Source organism: Pocillopora damicornis, chromosome 1 (genome assembly GCF_964200805.1).
Source record: "Pocillopora damicornis chromosome 1, jaPocDami1.2, whole genome shotgun sequence".
Classification (NCBI taxonomy): Eukaryota; Metazoa; Cnidaria; class Anthozoa; order Scleractinia; family Pocilloporidae; genus Pocillopora; species Pocillopora damicornis.
The window spans coordinates 33,379,420-33,396,799 of NC_142670.1; the positions used below are offsets into that span (position 1 = coordinate 33,379,420).

Consider the following 17,380-nt stretch of genomic DNA (forward strand, 5'->3'; position numbering starts at 1 on the left):
ATTGCAGCGTAAGGGTCACAAAGATAAGGGAAAATTATTGGACGTACAAGGTGGGAAGCAGTGAATTTATCCTTGCACTTCTCTTCAAAGAAATTGAACCATTTCTAGGGCAAGGTAATATATATCTGTACATTGTTTTGGGGATAGCGGCTGGGAAGACAAAGTAGTGATTCCAGAATGGCATTTGAAGGCGATAATTGTAGTGTCATTATGACATATTTATACTAAAATACTAAACGTTACCTATTATCTTAGCAGCCATCAAAACTTAATTTAGCCATAACCACACATCATGGCGTAGATAACATGACAGCGCCGAGTTTCCACTTCAAATAAATTTCACTCATGTGGGTTGCAGCTGTGAAGTCAAAAGGGTGTTTAGGTTAATAGTCGGTGAGAGTTACAGAATGTGCAAATCCCCTGATGCTGCAATTGCACCACAGATGTATCTCTGCATTGTGATGGAATCTCAATAACTGACTTCCTTATTATTACTAATACAGGCCAAGCAACAGTCCACAGCTGCTAACTTGATGCTATAACTGACTAAGAATTTTTTTCCTGATTTCCTGAAAGGTGTATGGCCACGCATAACAATGTTGGACTTGAGAGGGCCGCTCGTTAATTTCTTCGCTCGAGTAGAGTGAATAGGTTAAGCTCGAGTGAGTGCTTTTATAGTTTCATTTGTATAATTCTCGAGGCGAAGATTTAAGTTGAGTTTACCAAGGGATAAAAAATAAACGGAAAAAGCCACTTCTTTGAAATTTCGGCGTAAATTCGCGGTGACTTCAGCCCTGATAGTTACGACCAATAAGAGAATAAAGACAATTTCGATTTCACAGTAAAAAGATTTGTTTGCGTTCCTAAAAATTTTGCGCGAGCATGCCATGGTTTTTAGTCTTTCTTCGGATACTAGCGGGTCCCAAGAGAAATTGAAAACAATGCGTATGCAAGCTTTCAAGGGCAAACGAAGGGTAGTATGCACAATTCAAAAACGCTGAAGTGCAATTGTGATGTGACAAAAAGTGATACCAGGAGAGGACCTGAAATATGGAGTAATTTATTTGGATAAAAAACGTTGCATTCACTGGCTTGAACAGGTAACGTAAGACGAGAAAAGTTAACATAATTCCTTTCCCAGCGGTTCCCACTCCTGGCTGAGGTTATCAAAGAGTTAAGTGGCTTTCGTACAGCTTATATTGGCCAACTTAAAACTAGCGTTCCGTGGCAGTGAAGCATTCTTGGTCTGGATAACCGTTCCTATTTGAAACATCATGGCTAACCTTATTCGTTACCAAATAAATGTCCATGTAGTTGTTTCAGTCTTCGTATCGGTAAAAAGTGATCCAGCTGTCGTCGTTAAAGTCGAACGCATTACTATTTTTATAATTTAAAATTAGGCTCGTCATCAACCACAATCATTATTTACTCGCATCATTTACGCTGTCCAACTGCAAAGTAGTGATAGAAAAGACAACTAATGCATACTAGAGCGTTCGTATTGTCAACCTGAATAAGTCAGTTACAGGAAAAACAAAGATAAACGACACATTATGGTATGGGTTGTACTGACCATAATTTATTATTAGACATTGCAAGTACGTTCAATGTTGCTGATTGGGCAACATTGAACTTAAGTTTTATGAGTATTGAATTTTACTGAGTTTGCAATCGATTGTAAGTAAAAGTTTTCACTGATATCTGTGATACCATCGAGTGCTAGAAGTACACTAAGAGAGGATCTCAAGTGACTCTTTGTTGTGCGTGCCAAAATAGGTAACACTTGTACAAGAGTTTACAATTGCGTTCTTATTGAGGTAAAATGCCACCGAGTACCAGAAAAACACTCGGAGCGAATGTCAAGTGACTTCCTGTCTAGTAAGCCTTAAATAGATTTGAGAAGAGGTAAAAGTTGTTTCCGCTTTGACATTTGTAAATGATGAGGTACGAAGAAAGAATGTACAGGTTTAAAAGGACCCTCAATCGTTCTATGAAATTATTTTAAGAGTGAATGTCGAAATCCTATGAGACTCCATGATAACCATTCTGAAAAGTACGAAAGAACTTTGCTCGAGGTAAGGGCTTTGAGGTCATGTTATAGAAGAGCTTAAAATGTGAAAGAAGTTATAGATAAAGCGATTTATCCCATCAGAAGCTCAACCACTCATCCCTCGCTCAACTCTTTCACTAACCGTTCAAAGTGACCAAACGATGTGTTTGTCGCTTCTTATTCCCCCCAGTAAGGAGAGATTAGTACAGTTTTTTCCAGGTAGATCATATCTCACCATAAAACTCTCACAGTAAATCTGTATTTTTAGAACGGATAGATAAAAATTAAGTACGTAGAACACTTACAATTTGTGTGCCATGGCACACCACATCGTTAGAAAAGTCAAATCAAAGTGGACACGCCTTATTTAGAGGTTCTCGGCCATATAAAATGAGCAGTCAATCCTCTGATTATCATAATGAAACCTTTATTGATCTGCGCACGTTATACTTTTCAAAATGGTGTTGCGTCTTTAAAGGAAAAAAAATTGTTCATCTTCAGTCAATACAGTACAATATACCATGACACTGCTATATTAACGTCACTCGAGAGACCATGAAGTGAGCTCACTTTATCCTCTAATGCGTCTTAATATCCATTTCCGTGTTGCATTCAGAGGGCATGTACATACTAGTCAATGTCAACTTCCTTTCATTTTTCGAAAAGGCCCGCGCAAGGTTCTTTAGACTGCTGGAGAAGTGTGGTTTCTTTTCTCCCTTCGTTTGTGAATGCTCAAAACAGAACGCCTGGGATATTTCAGGCGTATTGAGGGAGAAAGAGTTTTTGCCTCAAACATGGAACGGTGGCCATTAAGTCCTATTTTTCTGAACAAGACTTGTTCCATGAAATGGACCGTCAAATGCGAGCCGAGTTCAGGATCAACAATTTAAAAAAACTGTGCAAGAACAGACTGTGTTTTAGCTAATTGATCAGTACCCAGTTGTTTAAAGGATGGATAATACTATCCAACGGATAAATCGCCATCCAGCGGACGAGTGTTAACAAAACAAACTGCACTATTCACTGAAAAGTGGATAGGGATTTATCCAGTGGAGAGCACAATCCATTTGTAAGACCGAGGCCAAGTAAATGTTGAGGCTCGAGTAGCGTTTTTTTACAGTTAGTGGAAGACTAAATATTAAAAATTTTCTGTAATTACGAGAGGATCAACACTAGGTCAAAATGTCGATTGAACTTTTTCAGCAATGGGCTTGAGGCTCCCAGATGAATTCATTTGAAATTTTTAAGACTTAAGTCTTTCACTTTCTAACAATAATTGCGATTTCTATAAGTGGCCATCCTTTTCGTACAAGGTTTTTGAAACTTTTTAATTGTGCGTCGTTATTTTAATGAATGGGTACCTGTAGTTCATTATCACCAGTTACTTGTCTCTCGGAAACGAGTCCTGTTTTGAGAAAGACCAAAGGTTTTCACTACGTGAGCTAACGAGAGCCGCTGCTTAAGAAATAAAAAAGAAAAAAATGATTTCCGTCTACGTGACTACACCGACATTTCAATGACAATTCTTGAACATTTCTACGTTCCACATGGACGAAGAGGATTCCAAGCAAGTTCGTCCTTTCCTTTATCGTTCAAAATGTTCTGCCAAATGGAGAGGTTACAAAGCTTTTCCTCAATGCATGCTTGAAAGTATACGCAGCGTCATCCGGTCTCCTTTCATTTGAATCACGTGCCGAGTCTTGAAACTCTTGAAACCGTACAGTTACACTGGAAGCAATGCGAAGCGCTACGCACAAGAATGGTACCCGTTTGAGCAAACGACTTGTGACCAGTAACACTGACAGGTGGTCCTTTAAGAGCGAGAATTGCTTCGAGAAACAAAGACTATCCATGCTGTTTGCATTTGATAGGCGCAGGAATAGACTATTTCTTTACTTCGAAAAGCCATAATAACGGCAAGATTTTGTAAATGAAAGAAAGACGTTCATCAGACTGCGAAAAGGTGAGATCCTCTGTGGCGATACAAAAATATTGTTGCACGTTCTAACAAAAAATTTTGCAAAACCTTGAATACATTGGTAGTGCGCTAGTAGCGTTTCAAAGATCATCATTCCAGTACAACCACATCTTCGATTTATCTATTAAGGAAATGTTTTTATTATACTTTAGGATAAGTTGGAGTCTGCTCCATTTTTGTCGATAAATTAAGGCCTGAGAACGAGTCTTTAAGAGCTTCAGACAGGTGCGCTATGTACCATTTCACCGATTTCAGAGAAACTTTGCAAGCGTAAAGGATCTACCTCAAAACTTAAAGAGATCACCTGCTTTCTTTCCAAAGATAATTAGAATCGTTTGTCTCACGATGTGGTTACTGCAGATGTGGATCGCGACGTTTCGACTGCGTACTACATATTCAGGCCATCCTGTTTTGCCGGGTTGCACTAACAAGGAATCATGTAGATCTCGCGATCTTTTTAGTCATCCACTTTGTCAAGTGCTTTTAAGAGCGTGTAAACGTCCTGTAACGAAACCCTTTTTTAGTTCCATGGGGAGGAAATATCTGTCATCTGCCGTTGACCCGGTTAACAGGATAGCGTTGTCCACAGGATTCCAAGTGAATGCGGCAAAGTCTGCATCGGCGAGACTGGTAGATCTGTGCAGGGGAGAATCAAAAAACTTAAATAGGTGACGAGTGCTCAGTCGACCTCATCGCCTGAAGAAGATTAGCAGTATGCAATCGCAACGTCGGGATCCACATCTGCACTGACCACATCGTGAGACAAGGGATTATAATTCTCTTCTGGAAGTGTTATTTACCACGATAACAAACCACAACTTACCTTTCGATATGAACTGCTTTCTGTTTCGGTTTTTTTTTTTCGGAGGTGTGACAGCAGTCCTCCCCCGATGGGTTTACTAGACTTTCACTATGAAAATCGCCTCAAAGACAGGCAAAATGCACGATTGCCATCTTAAGCTACGATAGTTTGCAAACATAATGGTGCACCCTTTATAAACGAAATAAAGAAGTGAAGGTCGATTTGATTGACCTCTAAACATAAGTGACCGCCTTTCTAAAACTTTTCATTCATTCTAACACATATGGTAATTTTAGTCAAATATCTCTGCTTGCTTGGAAGTTACAGAAGGAATTTTTAATGTCGAAATCATTCATCCTTTCATCTCTGAAAACCTTTAAAAACAATGGGGTACTGATATTTTTTGCCGCAAATGCCACTTAAAAACTACTTCACTAGTTACAAGCTTCTTTCGGTCACTAAAACAAACGAAGGTTCATTTTCTTTCTCTTCCTTCCAGATGAATGATGAATAAGGATTTGGAATGTTAAAGACTTTGGAGATTTTGGACTCGCAGTTCTTTTTGCCTAGATGTTTGTTATTTTTAAGACCTTCTTAAATTTTCAGTTGGCTTTTGTACGGCTTCAAGCTTTCAAAAATCTTCCGGCCACCTAATCATAACTACCATCAATTGATCGTACACTTCGCCATTCCCTCACGTTATTTTAAACTTGCAAGTTCACAAGCAAGTTCCAGTGTGCAGCATCCTCAGCGTATGAGAGAAACTCCGTCCCTCAATATTGTCAGCTCAAATCGATTAATCGTGGGTTGCGCTACTTTTCCAGAAAATCAGACCAGACTAACAATGTTGTTGGCACTTATCACAATCGAAGATTTCCATGCAGCACTAGTGTTCGTAGCGTGACCTGATGACCTTTCATAGGAACTATTCCAACACATTGTTCATCCTCTCTGCAGTGCAACAATTTGTTGAGATTCCGAAGATGTATATCTCTAATTCATTCTGACCGACTTAAACCTGCATTTTCTTAAATGCACGTTTTAACTAGACTAGATCTGTATCTTTTAACTAGATCTGTATCTCTCTCGATGGAAAGTTTTCGTCGTTTAACGATGTTTGGCGTAGCAAAATAACTTCTCTGTTGCTTAACAGCTAAACTTCCCGTCTAACTTTTGGAATATATATATATATATATGTATATATATAAAAATGGGGGTAGAGTCTACCTTGGGATAAAGTGCTCAATGCTGTGGTAGCAGAGCTGAGTTTATATTAGTTAAAGAATCAAAGAGGACACATCGATTCTCTGTGACTCTGAGTTTGGCGCCTAAGCGCTCGTCCGCAGACAGAATTTTCTGTCTGAAGAAAAGTTCTGTCTGACGAGCGCTTAGGCGCGAAACTCAGAGTCACAAAGAATCGATGTGTCCTCTTTGATTCTTTAACTTATATATATAATCAGAAAAAGGCAATGGCACATCCCAATTTTTATGATGAAAGGACTTCTTGTCACCCAATTCTGTCAGTAATCATACTCGTGATAAACAAATCGGACTCCCGCTTCGCGGTCGACCGATTTTGTCTATCACTCCTAGGCGTTGGTTATAAGTGTTCGTGAAAGAAACCACAGTTAACTTGGGGAAATGCACGACAACAGCGTACGTTCATGACGCGTACTGTTCACTTACACAGGCATGACGTATCAACCGTCCTATTACACTGCCCAATTACAAGCATGACGCGTGCACTGTCCTATTAGTGTTCAGAACGGGCTGGTGATAACCAGTCACGTTCGAGAATTTTGTTATGGTTTTAATTACTAAGAACCATACAGACCGTGGATGACTAACATGGGAAACAAAAGGTGAAAACGAAAGATTTGTTGTCGCACCAATGAAGTTTGAAATTATGGATGTCTTTCAGGTTAACGTGTTATGTCTTGATGCCTTTTGATGCTATGAAGCTTGTCAACACGAGTACCCTGTGCACTGCGAAATGAACCGGATACGATGTACGAAGTTTCTTTTACTTGTCATCTTTGTGAGCCTGTTCGCGTATCTCATGCTTAAAGACGAGTCCGTTTGTATCACTGTAAACAGCGTCCATAATGCAATGACTGCGAGAGAAATTGCTACCTTGTTACAAGGAGGTCAGTATTTACACCATTCCAAGTTTGAGAATAACAATCTCTGTCAAGGTTTCTCTAACTTCTCTAGTTTTTAACTAGATATCCTGTCAATATCGGTAAGTAATCTATAATGAACGAAAAATTGGATGAAGAGTCTCGAGTTTGTTCTGGATGTAGAGAGTGCCACTCATTTATAGTTGGGAGAACAAACGTCATCTATGAGGTTCTCGAAGGAGTTGTGGCGCTTACAGCTTACAAATTTCGCGGCTTTTATGCCCAAAGGTTTTGATTTAGGGCCTTTTATGGCTACCGGTTAACCCTTTAACTCTCAAGATCTCATTAGTAATTTCCTTAGTGTCTGCCATACAGTTCTTATGATGTTTGTTTGGAGAATTTGATATTGGATCAACTAATATTCTCCATATTGATATTGCTCTTTATTCTCATCACTTTTCTGCATGATATTGTTTTGATATTGTAAGGAGAAATTCTGTCTTGGTCAATCATGGGAGTTAAAAGGTTAAGAATTTTAACGGTTGAAGGTTAGATTTTTCCGTTTTTCCACACTCAGCTTTTAATTTCTTAGCCTTTTTACGGCCAGCGGTTAACCTCCATTGAGTCCCTCCTGTAATGAACATGTTTGAGATTTAAAAGAAAGAACCAAAAAGCTTCGTCTTCCATGTACCTAGGTGAGAAAACGGAGAAGCCCTGGACAGAAGGAAAAGGGGGAAAAGTGGCAAGCAGGGTAAAAGATAATAAAGAAGTAAAAGCAGTGGAGGGGAAACAACAATCACTTCTTGAGAACTTGATAAAAGCGAGAAAAACGGAAGAAGAATTGAAAAAGAATATTATCCGGCTAATTACCGAGCTTCGCAGCGTTCATAAATTCAGAGGTGGAAGTGAACTGAACAGGCTTAAGAGAGCCGATGAATTAAATCTTCCTACAGTTTTTGTTATTACTCCTACGTTCAAACGTTTCGTACAGAAAGCTGAGCTTACTCGAGTCTATCAAGCTCTGAAGCCTGTCAAAAACCTTCATTGGATTGTGGTCGAAGACGCTGTTAATAAAACTGACTTAGTTGCGAATTTTCTGAGGACTTCGGGTTTGAAGTACACTCATCTAAATGTAAGAACTCCTGACATTTTACGCCGCCATCGGAATGAAATGCGACGAATGAAACCCCGTGGTGTGGTACAGAGGAATCTGGGTATTCAGTGGCTACGCGAAAACATTGATCCTCACAGAACGTCTGGAGTAATTTATTTTGCAGACGATGACAATACATATGATAGTAAAATCTTTGACGAGGTATGGAATTCTGATGCAGAATTTTTACTCCGCGAGTTTCTTTTCTTTGTGGAATTTGTGTGGGGAAATTAGATCAATCTGACATCGGTAGTTGAAAGAGGGGAAATTGGCAGGATAGTCTCATACCAATGTTGGGTATTAGTCTATTCCTTAATCCTTTACATCCTAACATCAGTATGCAAACTCTCCATATTATACTCTATACATTTTCCGAGGCGCTGACAAGGAGAATTTGTTCAACAATCAAGCGCCTCTTTCACTGGTGATCATAGCCTTTATTCTCGTAACCTAAATGTGTGATTCGGGGATGATATTGTAAAGAGAAATTAGGAGCTTAGGGGTTAAAGGGTTAGGCAACTTAAATTTATCGGATACTCTCAACAGATAGTTCACCAAAATGAATTCATGACATTTTTTTTTTAAGATGCGTTGGATACAAGGAGTCGGTGTTTGGCCAGTGGCATTTACAGGTGCAGCGCGTTGGGCAGGTCCCTTATGTAAGAATGGTAAGGTTGTCGGTTTTCATGCAAAGTGGGGTCGGTTTCGTCCGTTTCCTATCGATATGGCTGCATTCGCGGTGAATCTAAGAAAGCTGTTGATTGACTTCCCAAACGCCAAGTTTGTAGCAGTAGAGAAGCCTGGAATGTTAGAATCATCATTATTGAGCCAAATAACTAAAGTGGAACAACTGGAACCGGTTACTCCAAACTGTAGCAAGGTAAGGATAGTATAATGGGTGCCTTTGTATGGGACGACGATCACTTTGTAGTATATGAATTTTAAGTTAAGAGTCGTCTGTTGACGGCAAATTTAGTACAAAGATTGGAATTACTCAGATTAAAATCTCCTTTTGGGCCATTGCTGTTCTGATGCAGAATAGGGCTTCGCTATTCAATTATTCTGAGATATCTAGGCTTTAATTCTATGAAACTCCTGCTAACAGCAAGGAAGAAAAGAGCGTATGTAATGAGGATTCCTGAAGAATTTTACTTTTTGCAATAGCAATGGCCATTCCACATTGCTCTTACGGGCAGGCAAGGATAGTCAGATATTTCATGTTCATCCCGTATCTTTGAATACAAACTGATCATTACATCATTACATCATTACATCATTTGCAATCTCTTATCAGGTTTATGTGTGGCATACAAGAACAGAAACACCAAGAGACAGCATTTTAGGAGAAAAACAGTTGATAAAAAAAGGAATGCCATCCGATAAAAGCATCGAAACGTAACCATGGCCATCCGAGTCACTTCCCGATGCAATTAAGTTCTTCAGTTATGCCATATCACATTCAATTCTTATCTCATGAAAAATATTTAACTCGATAAGAATGAGACAACATTTCAATTTGGAACAGAATTTTTCTCAAATATTTTCTAGGCTATGCGCAATTACATCTCTAATAGCGCAGATAGAGGAAATATGAAATCCCTGTCCCACATCAGAACGATGTGTACGCTGTTATTTCAAATAAAAATAAAAACCTTTGTTCCTACAGGGATTCTTGAAAGAGCACTTTAAGATCAAGTTTCACAAGAAAATTTATCTCATATCTGGCAACAACAACAATAACTCCAACTAAATTTTGATTTGAGTTACTAGGAAATAGCGATCGGTGCCCTAATGAAGTGGTTTCGCTCGGATATTTTCTCTATTACGTTACAAGACCACCATGGTAAAACTTAATGATTAATCTAGGAAAAGATATCTGCAACTGAATCTTCCTACGATCTCATTCATCTCCATCAAGGATCCTTAAAGGGAAGGGAGTATGCACCAATTTTCCTTTTTTATAGGGAAATGATAGAGTTACGGTCTCCAAAATTGGAAATTGCCAAACATGTGGCTTTTTTTTAATTGTTTGTAGAATCACCAATATTTAAAGGACGTATTTCAAGTATTGTAAGCCTGAGAAAACCCAAGATGAAATAGATGAGAAGTTGTTTTTTCCTGAGAAATCGGAATGCAATTGGTTCAGCCCAAATTTCTATACGGTTTACTAGCTCATCTAACTTTTGACTAATGAATTCCAAATCCTCATGAGGGAGTTCCTTCTTGATTTGAGGTATTCCTCTATCATAGGTTCTTCGTTCATTTGAGCTAGGTCGGCGGCATCTTTTCCATCTTTCGTAATCAAATTGACATCGGCTTTTAGCTCCACAAGCTTTGTAACAGTCTGCATCTTGCCAAGTATTGCTGCCGTCTGCAGTGGAGTGAAGCCATCTCCATCTCGAGCATTTATCTCTCCGCCATACTTAACCAAAAGCTCAATGACTTCAAGGTTTCCATTTTCAATTTCACACGCAATGTGGAGGGGTGTCTTACCTATAGGATCTTTCCGAAATTCACTCGACTTGTTCAAATTTTTTGTTATTTCGGCTTCTGAAGGAGGCTCCCCCAATCCTGATCGAATAATAGTACCAAAGTTATTTACATCTAGTTTGCCTCCATGAGTTCGTTTCAGAAACAAACCCAAAAGAGATCTCTCAACCATAATATAATACCAGGCTGGTCTTCCTTTCTCATTGCCCCGAACAAGAAATAGCCTCTCATTTGCATTACTTTCATCGCGCATGTTCGCATCGGCATTGTTTTCCAACAAAAGCCTCACGAGGTGTCTATGTCCATTTTGAACTGCCAGACGGAGTGGCGTCTTACCACTTTTGGTCTTCAAGGTAACATTGCACCCAGAGCGTACAAGGAGATTAGAGATATGAAAAAATCCTTTCATCACTGCAACATGCAGTGCGGCATGACCCGTGCTACAACTCACGTCTGCATTCATCTGTTGCATGGAGAGATGGTAGACGGCCATGTAATTGTTCCAATGTGTCGCCATCATCAACGGCGTGCATTGGTCTTCTCTTTGAAACGCTGTGTCAGCGCCGAGGTCGATGAGTGTTTTGATATATAGACTGGAAGATCGTAAACTGGCCCAAAGAAGAGGCGTGCGATTTCCTTCAGCCTCGGTGTTCACATCGATACCGTCTTTTAAAACGAGTTCGACCGCTTTTTCAACATCGCCATCGTCAGCACATTTGTGGAGCTCTGTAATTGTGGCCATGCACCCCTTCTGGTCTAAATATATCTGCCTAATTTGGGCGTGGCCTTCTTTGTTTAAGTCAGAAACAATATCTAAAGCAGTTTTTCCAGGAAATGACCTGGCGCTAGTTAGAGTTCTTACCATAGCCATTTGCTCCAGGAAGTTATCAATGTACACACTGGCAGCTACAACTGTGGGATAATTTCCTTCATACACGGCAGCCTGTAACATATTAAACCCAGAGCTCTGATCAATCGCCAAGAAAGCCCTCTTCGAAAGTGAAGCAAGACTAAGCTGCAATAAATTAAATAAAAAATCAATGTCAGTGGTTTTGGCCAAAGGATCACCGTAAAAATTGAACGACAGGTAGTCTTTCCTGTACTCATTTCATCTTCTTATTACTTATCGCGTCGTTTGTTCCATTATTTACACAGGCCCTTTAAACATATATGATTTTGTTAAGAAGAAAGTACCGAACTGGCGTGTCGTGCGATCAGCACGCGCGCGCTGAGACATTCGAATTCTACCAGTTCGTAAGCAAGTTACGCGTACGATTTCTCGCGTGGCTTTTTTTCAGTTTTAGTCGCATTTTGGGGGTTTTTGTTGTTGAGTTTGTATTTTAAGTCGTTACCGTTTTACTGTCTTTTTACCGATTAAACGTGCCTGCTTTTAAAGGAGATTTTCGTAATCGCTTCCGAACAGATTTAATCACTTACATCAGATAAATCCAAGACTATAAAAAATCGTGGCAGACGTAGTTAAAGGATCAGCAAATACTAATGTAATACCTTTTTTTTTTACCTCTGTCAATTAAAAGGCAGAAAATATTTATCATTTCGGGGCTACCAATGTCTCTTTTTAATTGAAAAATCGGCACTAAATCTCCTGTTGCTTTTCCGAAACTGAGACAAAACGATAATGCAAAAAAAAAAGAAGACGTTTTCCTTAACAAGGATTTATCTACGATATGAAAGTCGAATGAGAAGCATAGGAAAAGGGAAAAAAAGGGATTTTTTCGACCCTGCCTGATCAGTAAGATTATCGAATAAAGCCACGATAATTTATCTCTGTTATATTAGTCTTGTTTGTTACTGATCAACAAGATTACAATATCTTCAAAAACTCATTAATAATTCATAAGCCCATTAACCTATCAAATGGTAGATAATACATCACGTGCAGTGACTTTATATCGATAAACCTCATCCTTATTAGTATGCGGTGTTTTATCAGATATAAAGACACTGCACGTGACTTATGAATATTATTCAATTATCAACACAGAAACTGACACAACAAATGGTGAGAACATATTTAACTTTGTCACTGCACGTGTTGACTTTGGGATAGCATTCTCGATTAAATTCCTCTCTTCCTCGGCATTTTTAGGCTTCCGAAAAGCTCTGGAACAGGACGCCATGTCCTCTTCGGTTAGTAGAAGAAAAGTACAAAACACGTGTGAGATTTGATTTTCTTGCATACTAATTTAATCCCTAATGTTTTTCTCGTATGCTAATTTCTAACGTTCACAAAAGCATAATTGTTATGAACTCTATTGACACACGCTTTTCCAAGAATGTTTTTGAAGCCGTTCAAAAAACTCGCAGCACGTGTTTTATCGGGTCAAAAACCACTCGGCTACGCCTCGTGGTTTTAAACCCGATAAAACACTCCTGCTCGTTTTTTAAATATTACATAAGATTATCATATTCGTACCGGCTGTTGATAACTTTGAGATGCACCATACTTGAGGAGCAGCTTCATTATGGAGCAGTGATTATGACGCTCAGCCTTTTGAAGAGATGTTTTCTGAAACTTGATGAGAAGCAAGGGAATTCTATGTGTGCTATGTTCTCGTTCGCATACTGCTTGGATCAATTATGCTTAAATTACTATCAATCAAGCCAAGAAATTGTGGATGTTACTAAATCCATTAAAATAAAGATATAGTATACCAAAAGCATCACATGATAATATCAATCCTCAAGTGCTTTTTGTGCATGAAAACATAAAACAAATTCGCCTACACTGTCCACAGCATTTACATCTGCACCATGCTGTAACAACAATTCGACAACACGCTCGTGTCCATACCATGAAGCAAGGTGAAGGGGCGTCAACAAAAACTGTAAAAGAAGGGACAACGAGCTTTTTGAAATGAGAACATATAATTGCTGACTCAAAGAATGCATTTAAATAAATTGTGAAGTAATACTCATAAGCAACTTGAACCAAAAGAAATAATAACAAAAGCTACCTTGTCTCTTTGGTCAACACCCTGCCCATCCTCCAGTAGCCTCTTCACTAAGTGCCAATCCCCATTAATTGATACTCGATGTAGCGAAGATCTCCGAGCCTAGCAACAAAATCGACCATTTAATCAGTGATGAGGGACGAAGACTATCTCACTGAACTGGAGTTTATGTTATTCTTTTTCGTGATTTATAGTCCTGTGATTATGGTGTAGTGTTCTGCTGACATACCCCAACCAAAATTAACAACAACCACATTCCATCATTTACAAGCGTTTGCCTATTATTATAACATTAGCATTTTAGTACCTCCTTAGCATTTTAGAGGACCTCCTTGAAATCCACGTAATGTGACGGGAACTTCCTCTTTAAAGATTATTATTATTATTATTATTATTATTATTAATATTATTATCATTATTATTATTATTATTATTATTACTATTATAGATCGAAAGTACGCCCAATTTGCCGTGATTCGCCATGTTTCTTTGTTTTTTGTTTTAGTTTATTTCGCTTTTTCCCTCCAATCATATCTATTAAACTGCACCTTCGCCATCGATTTTGAATTGCGTATGTCTTAGCAATATTTTGCTCTGGTTTTCTACAAAGTTGATTGTTTGTTGTGTCTGATTTACCTTTACTTTATTTAACTTTTTGACTGTGTCTTAACACTTTTTGTCTTTGTGTCCGCCCCCAAATCGATTATAAATCGGGAATTTTGGTGACTGAATCATCTATCAATTCACTCTGAATTCAGATAGTAAAAGGAACTCACCTCGACACCTTTCGCTCCTGTTTGCAGTTGTAATCCTTCAATGACTGTTGAACCAGCTTCTGTACATAGCGGGCGAATGCTACGGTTATGGCTTTCAACCAAAGAATCTTCTTGTTCGCCTGCTAGAGAGCTTGATTTTAACCCTGTAACCGGTTTGTCTGGGCTTTGTTCTACGTCAGGTGATGTCTGTGGAAAAGGTCCAAGTCTTGGCAGGTGAGACTTGTAGAAGAGACCGCCAGAGGCAGCAGTTATACACTTCAAATCCACCTTTACCGCAACAAATCAACAGATTAGACGAACATAAGTATCGTTTCATCAGTAAAACAGATATACACTTCAAATCGACCTTCACAGCAACAATAAAAAAAATCAGTCGAATATAAGTTGCGGTAAAACAAAAGCGAATGGTTCTTACTTCATACTAAGTACTCGGATCAGCAGCGGGTTGCACTTGTTTTAAGAAAGCCCCTCTCCCTAACCCTCGCCCCCTTCCCCACTACCAACGAGTACCATCAATGTTTCAGTACAAGAAAGGTAGTAGCCATAGAGGTTCACATTACATTGTAGGAGGGGGGGGGAGGGTGAGGGGATGCATTGTGCGTACCTTTACAAGAGTAATCCAAGTTTTTTTAGAAAGATTTTAACCCACCTTTCCATCAGGACCCAGTCGATAGGTGCCTTTTGTACCAACTTCCCATAAAACGTGAACTGCAATGGCATTGCTCCCACGCCAACATGTTATATTTGTCACTTTTCCAGAGGAGTTTCCATCCGTGTCACCATATTCCCAATCAGGACCCCTTACAACTTGTGCGCCTGGGAAGATACCTCTTGCACGGATTCCCTCTGTTGTAATTCTTCTGTACACACAAACCCTGGGTATTTTACGGGTTAAACAAAAAAACCTTAAACAAATCACTTTAATACATGAGGAGTTGAACCACCGAGGAAAACGAGCGAGTCTGATGGCAAGAGTTTGGTTGGGCTGATAGGAAATGATTGAAACCATACCGAGAACATAACAACAGATAAACAAAAGAAAATTATATTAAGGGATTAATTGATGGTTATCAGTTCTTAATAATTAAAAATTTCGGTGAGAGAGATTAAGAATTTTTTTAAGGGATAATTTAACCTTTTGTCCTGTATTCATTTATTCTATTTAACCTAGAGATAAGACAAAGCATGGTTTCTCTGAATGAAAGAACTGATCACCAAGGCTATCATGCGTAACTATATCTAAGTACTTTGGTTAGATGTAGTTTACCGAAGCAAGCTAACAATATCAAAAGTTGAACTCTTATGAAAACAAACACATGGAATGCAAGCACAGGTTAAACTTGATTACAAAAAATACTAGACTGGTAAATTCGCTTTCCGATTGTCTGACAAAAATCAACTGATATAAAAATTTTCTCTCTGAACTGTTATCGTCGGCATCATTAAAGAATTTAGTTAAAGTCAATTCTGCCCTCACTTGTCATCATTCTCCTGTTACAAATCACTGAAAAATACTTAAAGTTAAAACTTGCAAAATGTTTCGATACATTTAAGAAGAGTCTCCCAAAGACAGTCTTTGTTTAACTCGTCACGCAACACAGTCTCTTACCAGCGCTTGAGGTGATGACATGTATAAGAGGAATATTTTCGCTTGAGATACAAACGGGGTTAAAGTTAAATTTAAAATCGAAAAGTAAACTTCAGAGTTATTTTTATGCTTGCAACGACAAAAATCGATACTTTTCGTTAATCCAGTCTGAATAAATAAAATGATTGTTATTCCTACCCCTTGTCATCGGCGGAATTATATCTCCAGAAGGCATGAGCTGTACTGTGTTCATCGGCCATGTAACAAGCTGAACATAGGTCCACCGAAGTACCTTCGCAATCCAGGCAGTTCCAACGGATCCCAAGAATTGGGTCTTGATTGCACGTACAGCAGATGACACCTTCGTGTTTTATTCCTTGAAGGTTGAGAGAAAGATTACAAGAATTAATATTCCGTCTTCTCAAAAGATTTATGTTTGTCGACACCAAAATATTGTTCGGCCGCTAATTGGTGTATTTTGAAGTCAGATATTCAAACAAATCACTTACTAAAATGAACTGGAAAGAAGATCTATATCATGACGTAAAAATGAAAGACGATTTTTGTGATATCAAACTGAAATGCACTATGATTTCCTCCGGCGCAATTGTCATGCAATTGTATTTTTACATTCTCAAAGCGAAAGTATATCATGGAACTTATTGCAACTAATCAAAGCTTCCTTGGATCATTATTTGATCCGAGTCGTGTTTCTTAATGCGTTTTTAAACCATGAAAAGAAGTGTAATGCCACACATAACATGATGTAGCAAAGCAACCCACTTACCCAAAGAAGACATATGAAAAATACAAAGATCGTAGACACCATTACGGGTTGCATTGTAAACACAGCGAGTTCCATCGTCCCACTGTACCAATGCCATCTTCTTAGATGTATCAGCAGCATTCTCGACAAAGTCGACAACTGTGCCTAAACCACCGTCTGGGATACTGGCACCATCGCCCTCATCTGATTTCCAGTCGTGTAGAGGAACAACTCGCAAGCCAATGCCGAATGTGTTGGTTGCTGAATTATTGTTGAATTCTGATTTTTCTTCACTATTACAATTGTGTGCTGTCTCATTTTGCGGAAACTGGTCTCCCTCCACGTAAGATACTTCGTTTAAAGACCACGGCATCTGTCTGTGCAGCTAGGAAAACCAATTTACTATAATTGTGGTTTGAAGCCAGGAGATGAGGCAAGGCTCTACATTGTGATCGCGACCGCTGACTTGGCTAAGGAAGCATATAAATTATTACCGTCACACTACTGTCACGCTACCGTGAACACTCAATTTACAATTCATAATAAAATATTTACAATTAAATATTGGGGCTCATGCTGTTTGAGGTCGTTTGTCAGTTTGCCTGTTTTTTCAAACGAAATTTTTTTCGGTTTTTTTCCCGCATATTTAATGTTTGTGTTTTTTTAGTCATTTGTATATCTA

At 38.8% G+C, this 17,380-nt stretch overlaps 2 protein-coding genes across 6 annotated transcripts; one reads left to right on the forward strand and one right to left on the reverse strand.

Moving 5' to 3' along the window:
• The first annotated feature begins 9 nt into the window (after positions 1 to 9).
• Positions 10 to 9,770, forward strand: LOC113670983 (galactosylgalactosylxylosylprotein 3-beta-glucuronosyltransferase 3). 4 transcript variants are annotated; one of them, XM_027187208.2, is made up of 5 exons: positions 10 to 114; positions 6,752 to 6,977; positions 7,646 to 8,265; positions 8,690 to 8,983; positions 9,398 to 9,770. In XM_027187208.2, exons 2-5 carry the CDS (start codon positions 6,824 to 6,826, stop codon positions 9,500 to 9,502), a joined length of 1,173 nt encoding a protein of 390 aa, XP_027043009.2. In that variant the 5' UTR covers positions 10 to 114; positions 6,752 to 6,823; the 3' UTR covers positions 9,503 to 9,770. The 4 variants fall into 4 exon arrangements, with proteins under 4 accessions (XP_027043009.2, XP_027043012.2, XP_027042997.2 ...); XM_027187211.2 differs by lacking the exon at positions 10 to 114 and adding an exon at positions 1,937 to 2,075; XM_027187196.2 differs by lacking the exon at positions 10 to 114 and adding an exon at positions 3,865 to 4,013.
• Positions 7,045 to 17,167, reverse strand: LOC113670959 (uncharacterized). 2 transcript variants are annotated; one of them, XM_089201641.1, is made up of 8 exons: positions 16,759 to 17,167; positions 16,131 to 16,308; positions 14,994 to 15,219; positions 14,345 to 14,611; positions 13,572 to 13,670; positions 13,342 to 13,440; positions 13,031 to 13,129; positions 7,045 to 11,608 (listed from the first exon to the last, which is right to left on the reverse strand). In XM_089201641.1, the coding sequence occupies exons 1-8, from the start codon at positions 17,069 to 17,071 to the stop codon at positions 10,280 to 10,282; spliced, it is 2,610 nt and encodes an 869-aa protein (XP_089057767.1). In that variant the 5' UTR covers positions 17,072 to 17,167; the 3' UTR covers positions 7,045 to 10,279. The 2 variants fall into 2 exon arrangements, with proteins under 2 accessions (XP_089057767.1, XP_027042978.2); XM_027187177.2 differs by having other exon boundaries at positions 16,720 to 17,167.
• Positions 17,168 to 17,380: the final 213 nt, after the last annotated feature.

Excerpts from the sequence above, each read along its gene's own strand:
- LOC113670983 (XM_027187208.2), top strand. The coding sequence starts at position 6,824 with ATGAACCGGATACGATGTACGAAGTTTCTTTTACTTGTCATCTTTGTG. Across the intron at positions 8,266-8,689 it reads ATAGTAAAATCTTTGACGAG|ATGCGTTGGATACAAGGAGT; the intron begins GTATGGAATTCT and ends TTTTTTTTTAAG. Across the intron at positions 8,984-9,397 it reads TTACTCCAAACTGTAGCAAG|GTTTATGTGTGGCATACAAG; the intron begins GTAAGGATAGTA and ends ATCTCTTATCAG.
- LOC113670959 (XM_027187177.2), bottom strand. The coding sequence starts at position 17,071 with ATGCCGTGGTCTTTAAACGAAGTATCTTACGTGGAGGGAGACCAGTTT. Across the intron at positions 13,441-13,571 it reads GTGTTGACCAAAGAGACAAG|TTTTTGTTGACGCCCCTTCA; the intron begins GTAGCTTTTGTT and ends CTTCTTTTACAG. Across the intron at positions 11,609-13,030 it reads CTCAAAGTTATCAACAGCCG|CTTAGTCTTGCTTCACTTTC; the intron begins GTACGAATATGA and ends AATTTATTGCAG.